Source organism: Melitaea cinxia, chromosome 25, assembly GCF_905220565.1.
Source record: "Melitaea cinxia chromosome 25, ilMelCinx1.1, whole genome shotgun sequence".
NCBI lineage: Eukaryota > Metazoa > Arthropoda > Insecta > Lepidoptera > Nymphalidae > Melitaea > Melitaea cinxia.
The window spans coordinates 6,828,064-6,840,136 of record NC_059418.1 but is presented as its reverse complement, the minus strand read 5'-3'; the positions used below and the strand labels follow the sequence as shown (position 1 = coordinate 6,840,136).

The 12,073-nt window shown below is 32.5% G+C and overlaps 1 protein-coding gene across 1 annotated transcript; it reads right to left on the bottom strand.

Moving 5' to 3' along the window:
- Nucleotides 1-8,254: 8,254 nt before the first annotated feature.
- Nucleotides 8,255-11,994, bottom strand: LOC123665927 (cleavage and polyadenylation specificity factor subunit 5). The gene is made up of 4 exons (XM_045600156.1): nucleotides 11,768-11,994; nucleotides 9,453-9,564; nucleotides 8,794-8,884; nucleotides 8,255-8,616 (listed from the first exon to the last, which is right to left on the bottom strand). The coding sequence occupies exons 1-4, from the start codon at nucleotides 11,992-11,994 to the stop codon at nucleotides 8,369-8,371; spliced, it is 678 nt and encodes a 225-aa protein (XP_045456112.1). The 3' UTR covers nucleotides 8,255-8,368.
- Between the last annotated feature and the right edge of the window lie 79 nt (nucleotides 11,995-12,073).

The following is a 12,073-nucleotide window of genomic DNA, read 5'->3' as shown; positions in this document are numbered from 1 at the left end:
ATTTAGTTTTAGTTTTGTATTTAGTTTGTTTTCCTTCTATTTTTGGTAAGTGTATGTAAATATTTATACAATGAACGAACCTCCGGACCCGGGTGGCGGGAATGATTTTAATTCACAATATATTCCGCAACCTAGCAATTTTATTACTATTGATTACGATGAATCGAGTATTGAAACTGATCACTCTATGACTAAAAAGCCACTTAAGAGATCTCGACTTCATAAAATTTGCAAACAATGTAATAAAAAAGTTAGAAAAAACGCGGGAAACCAAAAAGTTGGTTGTCATTGTTCGGAGTCTGAGAAATCAGATGAGACGAACAAAAATGAAAATAATAAAAATGTCCCCGTTTCGGTACCACAATCACAGCTCCAACCTGATAACACTGTATCTAAAAATTCCATAGGCAGAAATATTTATAATGAAAATGACGTGTCTCCATATTTAATTCATGTTCAAAAAATTACAAAAGGTGATAACGATGGAACGATTTTACACCCAATCACATTCGGAGATTTCCTTATGAAAAATAAAATATATAATATTATTAACGGCAGCTTGAAAAAGATAGGACGAAACCGAATTTCTGTAGCATTTAATAATTTTAAAGATGCGAATTCTTTTTTAAATAATAGCCTGCTTCTTGAAAATAGTTATCACGCTTTTATACCATCTTTTAATGTAATTAGAATCGGTATCGTTAGGGGTGTGCCAATAGAATGGTCCCCAGAAGAAATTATAAAAAATATTTCTACACCTATTGGTTGTGGTAAAGTTGTAAAGGTTAGACGTTTAAATTACAAAACTGTTGTTGAAGGCGCTACTGTGTGGAAGCCCACACAATCAGTAGTAATTTATTTTGATGGCAGGGTCTTCCCAAAAAGAATTTTTATATGTTACAATTCTCTTCCAGTTGAGCTTTACATCTTTCCCACAATCCAATGCTACAAATGTTGTCGTTATGGACACACAAAATTGCAGTGCAGGTCTAAGCCTAGGTGTTTAAAGTGTGGTCAGGAGCACACATCAGAATCATGCAATGCCAATGATGATAATTATTTTTGCTGTTTATGTTCTGGCAATCATATGGCAAATAGCAAAGCGTGCCCTGAATTCAATAGGCAAAAATCTATTAAATTACATATGGCTGAAAAGTGTGTATCATATGCAGAGGCTAATAAAGAGATACCAACGTCATACAAATCTTATTCAGAAGTTAGTAAAGAAATAAATATTAGCCAAAATCCTAATAAATCATACAAACAAAACATATATATCTAGACCTCGGGATCCTATTAAGCCTAGTATAGGTTATGATAAAATTGCTCATAAAAATATAATAAAAGAATTTTCATTCAATGAATTTGAAAAAAACTCAACTCCAATAGATATAATTAACTCTAAAAATGATTTTGCTAAAATTTCAGATGTGCTTTCACTATTACAGAGTTATTTACAAAACAACAAAAGTTTACCGTCCATCGTTGCCCCTTTAATACAGTGTATCGTAAATATAATTCAAAATGGACAGTTCCCAGATAATAATACAGTGGAACGCCAGAAGTGTAATTAATAAAAAAAACGACATAATTTATTTATTAAATAATTATAAACCTTTTTTATTTTCTATCTCAGAAACTTGGCTTAGGCCAAGTAATAATCTTAGGTTTCGTAATTATAATACTATCAGAGAAGTTAGACTAGATGGTTTTGGCGGAGTAGCCTTTCTCATTGAGAAAAATGTTCCTTTTAATTAATATTCCTGTACATAGTTCTGAACTTTCTATTTTAGCTATAAGTGTACATAACATATCTTTTGTGTCTGTATATATTTCTCATATTTCTAATAATATTTTAAATGAAATAAATAATATTTTAGCATCACTTCCAAAGCCATTAATAATAACAGGGGATTTTAACTGCCAGCATCAGTCCTGGGGTAGTTCAGTAAGTAACAGTTGTGGTAAAAAGCTTTTAGATATTCTTGATGTAAATAATTTGTGTATTATTAATTCTGGAGAGCCTACTAGGCGGACTCTGCCTTTTGAAGGTAAAAGCGTGGTGGACCTAACTATTTGTTCACCACAGTTTATGCCACAATTAACATGTTCTGTATTAAGTTCAACCTATGGAAGTGATCATTTTCCTGTAATCACTTCTTGTGCTTTTAATAATGTAAATATACCAAAACAGAACATAAAACTGCTCCCTAGATATAATCTTAATAATGTTACATCAGAAACATGGGAGCAATTTAGTAATAAAGTAGATACAAAATTGCTACAATTATTGTCTAATGATGCACTTATTGATGCTCCTGTTTTCACGGATGTCTTGATTGAAAGTGCTAATGAAATCTTCCCAGTGAAAAATGAAAGTTCTCATATTCCTAGTCCACCTTGGTGGGATAAAGATTGTACAGATGCTATAAAAAAAAGAAAACAGGCTGAAAAAAAATATAATAACAATATGTGTTTGGAAAACTATCTGTCATTAAAAAATATTGTAAACAGTACTAGATTACTTTTCAAAAGAAAAAAATGTGATGGTTGGAGAAATTTCTGCTCCTCCTTATCTCCTCATACTCCTCCATCAGATGTATGGAAAAAGATAAGAAGATTCAAGTCAGCATATAATACAACCCATTCTGTATCACTCCCCAGCAGTATAGCAAATGATTTTCTAGATAAACTTGCTCCTCCAACAGTTAACATAAATATTAACCTATTAGACAAAAATAGCATAGCAGACGAACATGACGAATCTCCAGGATTAAATTCTTCCTTTAGCAAAACGGAATTAAAAAATGTATTATCTTATGTCTCAGACTCTGCCCCTGGACCTGATGGTATATATTACTCATTTATTTCCCATCTTAATGACAATAGTTTGACAATATACCTAAAAATAATAAACACTATTTTTCAGTCTGGCAATATCCCATTAGAATGGAAATGTCAACTTATTATCCCTATATTAAAAACAAACAAGGATCCTTTCCTCCCATCCTCATATCGCCCCATAGCTCTTTCATCAGTCCTTTTAAAAATAATTGAACATTTAGTTAAAAATCGCCTTGAGTGGTTCGTAGAAAGTAACTCTCTTCTTTCTTCGTCCCAGTTTGGTTTTCGGCGAAATAAAAGCACGTACGACAATATAGGTATATATACTTCGGATATAAGATTAGCTTTTTCTGTAAATAAATTTGTGCTTTCAGCCTTCCTAGATCTGTCGAATGCCTATGATAATGTCATTGTATCAATACTAAGACAAAAATTAATCAGTCTTAAAATCCCCAGCAAAATTATTTCATTTATAATAAATATGCTTACTGATAGATCAATTATTTTTTACAATAATAACCAAAAATATTTAAGAATCCTCACCAAAGGTTTACCTCAAGGGTCAGTTTTAAACCCCTTGTTGTTCAATTTGTATACCCATGATTTAGATTTAGCAATTGACAAGAATGTTGATGTTTTGCAATATGCGGATGACTTACTTTTATACATAAAAGGTAATAATATTGATGATGCGTCTGCGAAATTAACGGAATCTCTGTGTTATCTTAAACGGTGGTTAGATAATCATGGTCTCGATTTATCACCATCAAAAAGCTCCGTCGTTCTTTTTCATCGAATGCGTAGAGTTCCATTACTTCATGTGACTTATGACAATAGTATTATACCGCAAAAAAACCATCATAAATTTTTAGGTATTATTTTAGATGAAAAGCTTTCAGGAACTCCTCACTTTAATTTTATTATAAATAGATGTGAGAGAAATTTAAATATTATGAGATGTCTGGCAGGTGTATGGTGGGGTGCCCATCCTTTTTACTTAAAATTGATATATAACGCATTAATACGTAGCATATTAGAATATGGCACCTTCTTGCTAAAACCTGGGTCAATGTCGGGATTTAAAGCATTGGACAAAATTCAAAGTAAATGTCTTAGGATCATCTGTGGGGCCATGAAAACTAGCCCTATTAATGCTTTACAGGCTGAATGCTGTGACCCTCCTTTGCATTTACGTCGTCAATATTTGGCAGACAAATACCTTTTTCGCTGCCTTCAAGTCACTGATCATCCAATTATTGCAAAGCTCCAACAACTTGCTTACTTTGTTTCTAATAGTTCGTATTGGACAAATAAACCAAACCCGTGTTTAGTTACAAGTTATTTTAAATTGAAATCTCTTTCCGCTCCAATTCAAAGCTCTTGTAATTTACCAATTTTCTCTTGTTCATACAATGCCCTTATTTCTATTCCTAATGTTGTAAACTTTGACATAGAAAAAACAAATTCTTTTAGGGCTGATGAAAAATTTAAAAGAATAATTAAAACACGATTTAGCGATTATCATTATATTTTCACAGATGCGTCAAAACATTTTGCCAATAGTAATGTCGGAGTAGGAGTTTTTCACTTTCAATATAATATTGTTCAAAAAATCAAACTCCCTCCTGAATGTACAGTATTCTCTGGGGAATGCTTAGGCATTTTAAAAGCTTTAGAATATATAAGGTTAGCTAAACTTAAAAAATCCATAGTTTTCACAGATTCATTAAGTTCTATTCAAGCTCTTGTCAAGAATCCTTTTAAAATTAAACAACAGCATCCTTATATATTTGGCATTAGACAATTATTAACGGAGTGCACTGAGAAAGGCATTTTAATAACGCTTGCTTGGATCCCTAGCCATTGTGGAATAGAGGGAAATGTTAGAGCAGATACTCTGGCTAGAGAAGCTACAATAAGTGGTGACCTTTTTCCATATAAAATTTCCTACCCAGATTTATTAACTTTGCCCAAAATTTGTATGGATAAGTCGTGGCAAGAGTCTTATGATCATAGTAGTAGGCAAAAAGGAACATATTATTATAGTTTACAATCTGAAATTTTGGTAAAACCATGGTTTTATAATATGGATTTTAATAGAAAAGGCTGTAGCATAATATCGAGACACTTGGTCACACTTGTTCTCCACACCATCTGGCTAGATTTAAAATTATTTCCAGTCCGTCCTGTTTTTGTGGTTATGAAACGGGGGATATTAACCATCTTTTATTCTCTTGTCCACTTTTCAACCGCTCCCGTTTCCTAGAGTCACTGATTGAATATAAAATTCCTTTTCCTACATCTATAAATTGTTTATTGTCTTCTAGAAAGTATGATATATATAAAATTGTATTGGATTATATATTTCTTAATAATATAGACATTAATATACTGTATATGTTTTTTATTTATTTTTATTTTTTCCTTTTCATCATAAAATATATTATTTTGTTTCTTCCTATCCTGTTCTGAATCCTCTCATAAATTCCTCTTGTCCGTTATCCACAATTTTTGAACATTTTTCTTAATTCCTGCTCGTCATTGGCAATGCACCAACGGGCAGTCCATAAAAAAAAAAAAAAAACTCTTAACTTTTGACAGAACGAAGTCTGTCCAGGCAGCTAGTGATAAATATTTGTGTAGTTTCAGAATTGAAATACTTACAAATTTTGTAGTAAAACTTCTTTACGTACGCTTGATTTGGGGAGTAAGCTGGTGAATGCGTGATGAGAGCGTTACGAAATGTGTGATCGGGCAAGGCGACGAAGTTGAAAGGGAGATGTGAAGGTAGAAAGACAGTTACGTTTCGTATACATATATTACTGTGTGGTCTAAAGCACACTAGTTTCTTTATTTAGTAAAAATATCACAGTCGTCTCATAATTGATGGTCAAAGAAATATTTAACGGTTTTATTATATACAAATAATATAATTTTGTGAAAAAAAAACCATCAAAATCAAATTCTGACTGACGTTTGCGTACAGAACTATACACGAATATTAATTTGCTAATCGTACGCACGGTCACTAACACGCCTACCTTGACGCGTATACAGATTGGTCACTCACAAAACTAAAGGCGCCGCGCGCTCGTAGATAGCAAGATCGATAAATGATTGGATTAAAAGCCTAATTTCATATTTCTTTAATGATTCTAACACAGCCATGACGCCTATGACCATATCATACATGATCAAATATAAAATTATAAAGAATTATACTTACCACAAAGTAAATGTACATTTTTCAGACAGTCAATCGTAAAATATAATCGTAATAGCATTGCCATAATACAATATTCTAAAACGAGAAAAAAATATATTTATTTGCTATCACAATGTTTGACTCCAAGTCCAATATCTAAGAATTTATTACTGTTTTAATTTTTAGAATATACTCTAATACTTCTCAAAATAAGTCATTTTTTAATGTGACATTTTTAAGATTTTTTTTTTTTTACATACAATTAACAGTCGATTTTGTACAATATAATAAATATCACAGGCATGTTTTACGCTAAATAATTTATGAAACATAAAATATACGAGAAAAAAAATTATAGAAAAATTATTGATTTAACTTTTTGGTGTACATTTAAAAAAAAAAAAACAAACTTTTATACAAACATCAACATTGTTATGACTTGTAAATAATTGTCATTACTCACAAAAAAAACAAAACTTGGATTACGTCGACAAGTAATACGACGTAGGTAGACGAAAATAATAATCAATCAGATAATTATGTATATACTATTAGAAACAATTCATTAAGTAATGGTCGATCGTAAATTTAAATGGCACCACACGTCAAAAACCAGCTTTTGAAAAAAAAAAACATCACAATCGGTTGACCATTTAAAAAGTTATCAAGTAACGCACGAAAAAGTTTCGATACACTCTTATTAGAAAATCTAGTCGTTTACTATTTGCTATAACAAAACAATTTTCTTTGACAGTCGTAAATGAAATACTCCTTTTTAAAAATCGAACGAATCGTTACAGAACAGCATACATCGTCACAAGTCAGGTACATGACAATATAAAATAAGCCAAAAAATATATGTACATAAATATAAATAATATCTTAAAAACTAAGTAAACAGTCTTCTTTCTTCAGGTACATTAAATAAAACTCCAATTAGTCTTATCTAGTCGTATTAAATTATATTTTAATACAATAAAAAAATACACTTACAGTAGCTTTGGAAGGGAGATAAGAATGGATGACAACAGATATAATGAAATATGGAATTCTTCGAATATTACTCAGTAATATTTTAAAGAATAATCTCTTTTGAAGTGAAAACTTCGTTTGGCGCACCGCGCACACATTTTTTTTGTAGGTAGTAAGCTAGGCTGATCCGTCACGCTCTGAGGTGAAAGGATCGATCGGATGAACTCGGGACTTATTGCGTAATAACGCTTGATTATGATTGCCAATGAAGTTTTCACTTGTCTTGCAGTCTTAAGAACACACTCTAAATTTTTTATTTGACACTATCTGTGCTTTACCGTTTAGTCGTCTTGTATCCTATGATTAACACTAATACAGTGTCTCCTAAGGGTTCGTCCACTAATCACTTGATGATTTTTTTACAATTTTTAACCCCATACCCTGCCTTGGTGATATGTGGTTATAGTATACAAAAATTGAAATTTTCAGATCATTATTTTTAAACACAGGTATAATTATGTTATTAAAAAAAATCTTATTAAATTTTTAAAAATTAGCATCATGATACAAATTTATATCCAAGCATCGAGGTAGTAGTGTTAAATTTTCATATCATTATTTTTAAACACAGGTATAATTATGTTATTTAAAAAAAATCTTATTAAATTTGAAAAATTAGCATCATGATACAAATTTATATCCAAGCATCGAGGTAGCAGGCGGTTTGTCGGTTATTTTTCTTGTGGTTAAGATTTTGCAAATTCGACGAAAAATAAACACGTGACATTTCAATATAGCGTCCCCTCTCCTTGTGATATTTAGTGATTTTTCCGAATCCCTCCCCCCTTACCTACCCTAAGTGATTAATGGACAATTCCTAGTGTTGTAGTGAAAGTTTATAAAAATTTGAGTTTACTCCTTAAGAAACGATATAAGAAAATACGAAACAACATTGACGCCGTGAGTGACCCTTTACAGCGCTTTTATCAAGCGCCTTTACTGTATTGATACAAATAGTAAGCATCTATTTATATTTTGATTTCAATTTCATTACTTTAGTAATTATTATAATTCACTCACTTATTTCAGCCTATTGCAGTCCACAGCTGGACATAGGCCTCCTAAAGTTCCCGGTTTCTCACAAACCTCACATAGCCCACACCGGCAAACTTACGTAGGTCGTCAGACGTCCATATTATACTTAATTATATTTATTTTATAAAACATTTCAACTTTAAAATACTATGGTAATGGTTTTAAGGAGTAAACAGCATTGTTGGTTCACTCACAGTTTATTTACTTCAAACGAACCCATATTTCTCCATCCCTCCCCTCGGCACTACTATCTCACATATACACAAAATTAAATCTACACAAGCTCTGAGACAGTGACGATATTATTGGTCCGTAGCCCTGAGCGTTGTCGTACAACTCAAAAAGTGGCGCCGCTACTAACTTATAGTTTTTGGGTACAGCGAAAAGAGCTCTGTCTTGCAATTGCACTAGGAACAAACGTTTGTGTTCTTTGGGCTTCGTTATGTGGGGTGGAATGTACGGATATTGGGGGGGTTCGAAGTTTGGCCGCCACCAGTTACCTGAAATTTTAAATTACGTATATATATCTTATATATAAAATTCTCGTGTCACAATGTTAGTTAAAATACTCCTCCGAAACGGCTCTAACCTAACTTTTGTATCGTAATATTCGTTAAGGGATCACTGTGCGACTTAGAATTACAAGCGCGAAATGGATTTAAACAAAATTGACATACCAATGGTGTCTTCGATGAGCCATTCTTGTTTGACGCCGTCTTGCCTACCGAGCGTCTCTGTTAACAGTCGTTTCAAACCTTCGATTTCATCCTGAAAGATTTATTTGAATTATATACGAATCGATTAACATCGATAAGTGTAGTACAATACACTTTATTAGGAATCATTCAAACACAACACCAGCTTTCGTACAAAATAATTGTGTTTGCTCGCAAGACAAGTAATACAACGTAAGTAAACGAAAAAAATTAACAAACGCACTCGTCGTCACTACGGTTTTCGAGGGTTTCCTTATTCTGGTACCAAAATTGGGATATCTCCTTTCCAACAAAAAAAGAAATATCAAAATCGGTTCATAAAAGAAGAAGTTATCTCCGAACATACATAAAAAAATTATATACGGTCGAATTGAGAAACCTCCTCCTTATTTTGAAGTCGGTTAAAAATGTCCCAGCCAAATCGTTTGAATCATAATATATGAGGACGAAAACACAAATGTACCAATATGTCATATTAACATTTGCGTTTCGTCACCTAAAAATAATACAAAAAAAAAACAGTCGAATTTATACCTCTTCCTTTTATTTGGAGTTGGTTAATAATTAATACATTTAGAATATAAAATACACAATAACAAAATATTCTTAGTGCAAATTACCTCGCCAGGATTTAATTCACCGCCGGGTAACTTGAAGAAGGCAGTTCCGAGCTGTAACAGTAGTACATGCGGCAAGCCGTGTTCGTGGACCAACAATACACCTTCAACCGATCTGCAACATTCATTAATATAAATTGTGTTTGCTCGCAAACGAAAAAAAAACTGACTTCAATTACACCGACAAGTAATACAATGTAAGTAGACCAATAATAGCCGAGTGAATATGCGTTATCAAAGATTATTCAAAAAAGTAGTCATCAGACCTGAATCAAATTTAAATGAGACTACATGACAGGTATCAACCTGCTTTTTATTATCTATGCTTTCTGCTCCACGAGTTGCAGGTTCAATTTCTGCCTGAGTCTGTGAGTGGATATTTATATATTTACTAGCAGAGTCCGCGACTTCGTCTGCGTAGAATTTAACAAAAAAAGTTATTATTCAATTCGCAGTTATAAAATAAATTACTAAAATTAAAATAGCCCAAGTTACTCCTTATTACATCAGCTATCTGCCAGTGAAAGTCCCGTCAAGTTCAGTCCAGTCGTTTCAGAGATTAGCCGAACAAACAAACTGACAGACAGACAAAGAAAAATTGTAAAAAATGTTATTTTGGTATATGTACCATGTATACATTTATATGCATTTAGTAAATGCATATGAATGTATATATACATATTTCACTAATTGCAAATTACATCTTTGTGCCGTTTACAGTCGAAACACTTTGACCTTGGAGTAGCAGTGCTAAAAACTTTTTAAATGAGATAACTCCTTGCCTTATTGCCTCCACTGGTGACAAGAGGGCTGGTGCATTTTTTGCCCAGAGAATCGACATAGCGATTCAACGGGGAAATGCTGACAGCATTCTTGGCACAGTTACACACGGACATGATTTATACCAAACATCTTAAATATTTAGTTCTTAAGTTGTGAAATGTAAATATGTATAATTAAACATTATAAACATTGTAATATAAACTATTGTAAATAACTTCTAAAAAATTTTTAGTAAATAGTGGTTGTTATATATTATAAACAAACACTCCAATTTTATTTATTTGTAAAGATATATTACTAGTGGTTGCTCATTGTTAGAAATTAACATTAAATAAAATAAGATATGTGTGTGTCAAATACATAGTAGTGTGTGTTTAATGTTTGATTGATTGATTTATGAATATTAGAATTCTGCATTTCTTCTCTATATAAACTATATGTGCAGAATTTCATACTCCTATACATATTAATATATAGGTTATTTCTAATTTGTAAAAAAATTGTTATATTACCTAGTTGGCTGTTACCTATAACAGAAGTGTTAAGTTCCTTACTATAGGAATAGAATACTGTGTGTGCATATTAAAAAAATGTTAATTAATTATTAGCCTTCCAGAAATTAATTACAGTTTTAGGAATTAATATACAATACTATAAAAACTTAGTCAATAACCTATTACACTAACGTCTGAGATAAAAATTGTAGAGTATATCACTAAAATAGATCATTTATATATTCAAAAATGTAATTTAATGAACGTAGGGCATAGCCGAAAATATCCTGCTCAAAATCTTGAGTTGCCCGACCGGGAAAGTACCTCAACTTTATAGAAGACCAGCTTCTGCCCGCGACTACATCTGCATGGAGTAAGAACACTTCAGTCATACATGATTTTTCTTTCAACTGTTTACGCAGTACACGCAATGGAAGCTCTCAAAAGAAAAAAACTCCGATTTTGAAACATTCTTTATTGGTGCTCTGCTTCTATTGGTCTTAGCGTGGTGATATATAGCCTATAGCCTTCCTCGATAAATGTGCTATCTAACACAGAAAGAATTTTTGTAATTAGATCAGTAGTTCCTTAGATTAACGCGTTCGAACAAACAAACAAACTCTTCAGCTTTATAATATTAGTATAGATATAGATCAGAGCTACATAATATTGCTTTCAAACTATATAGTCGTGATAAACATTTGGCCCGCCTGATGGTAAGCGGGGTAACCTTATCCTATAGATGCCTGCAACACCACAAGTCGCGCAAGCGCGTTGTGATCCACCCCCTCGACTGTCCAGGTGCTCTCTACCTTACTCGCACAGGTTCCAAACACTGCTTGAGAGCAGTCTGAGATCTTCTGTACGGTTAAGGTACTTACATTCGGGCTGCTCCAGATTTTAAATATTTCCTGCTATCCCCTATCTCAATGTAAAATCCCATACAAGTACACAGCAGTGTATAAAACACGAACCATAAGACAAAAACAATATATTAAATATAATAACAGCAATAACCATAATTTAAAGTACAAAACTTACCGTCTCATCCCGATTTTTACGAATTCCTCTCTCATTCTCTGAAACCTTGCAGGTACTGACGCGTCCTTTTCAAAAAGCGGTTCTTTAGTGCCGAATGTGTAGTTCGTTAAGGGATAAAGGTTTATCGATCTATTTAGCGTTAAACTTGCATTGCTTTGGCTATTTTGATGCTGAACCCCAGGTCTGGCAGGCCATTGCTTGTTGCCGGTAGCTTGTACTGCCGCCATTTTAACTATGTAACTTTAGTACACCTTGTAGTTTGTAATTAGTACTAAAAATGTTAATTTTTAATAGTGCTCTAATTTT

Excerpts from the sequence above, each read along its gene's own strand:
- LOC123665927 (XM_045600156.1), bottom strand. The coding sequence starts at position 11,994 with ATGGCGGCAGTACAAGCTACCGGCAACAAGCAATGGCCTGCCAGACCT. Across the intron at positions 9,565-11,767 it reads GTAAAAATCGGGATGAGACG|ATCGGTTGAAGGTGTATTGT; the intron begins GTAAGTTTTGTA and ends TGAATGTTGCAG. Across the intron at positions 8,885-9,452 it reads GTGAATTAAATCCTGGCGAG|GATGAAATCGAAGGTTTGAA; the intron begins GTAATTTGCACT and ends TAAATCTTTCAG.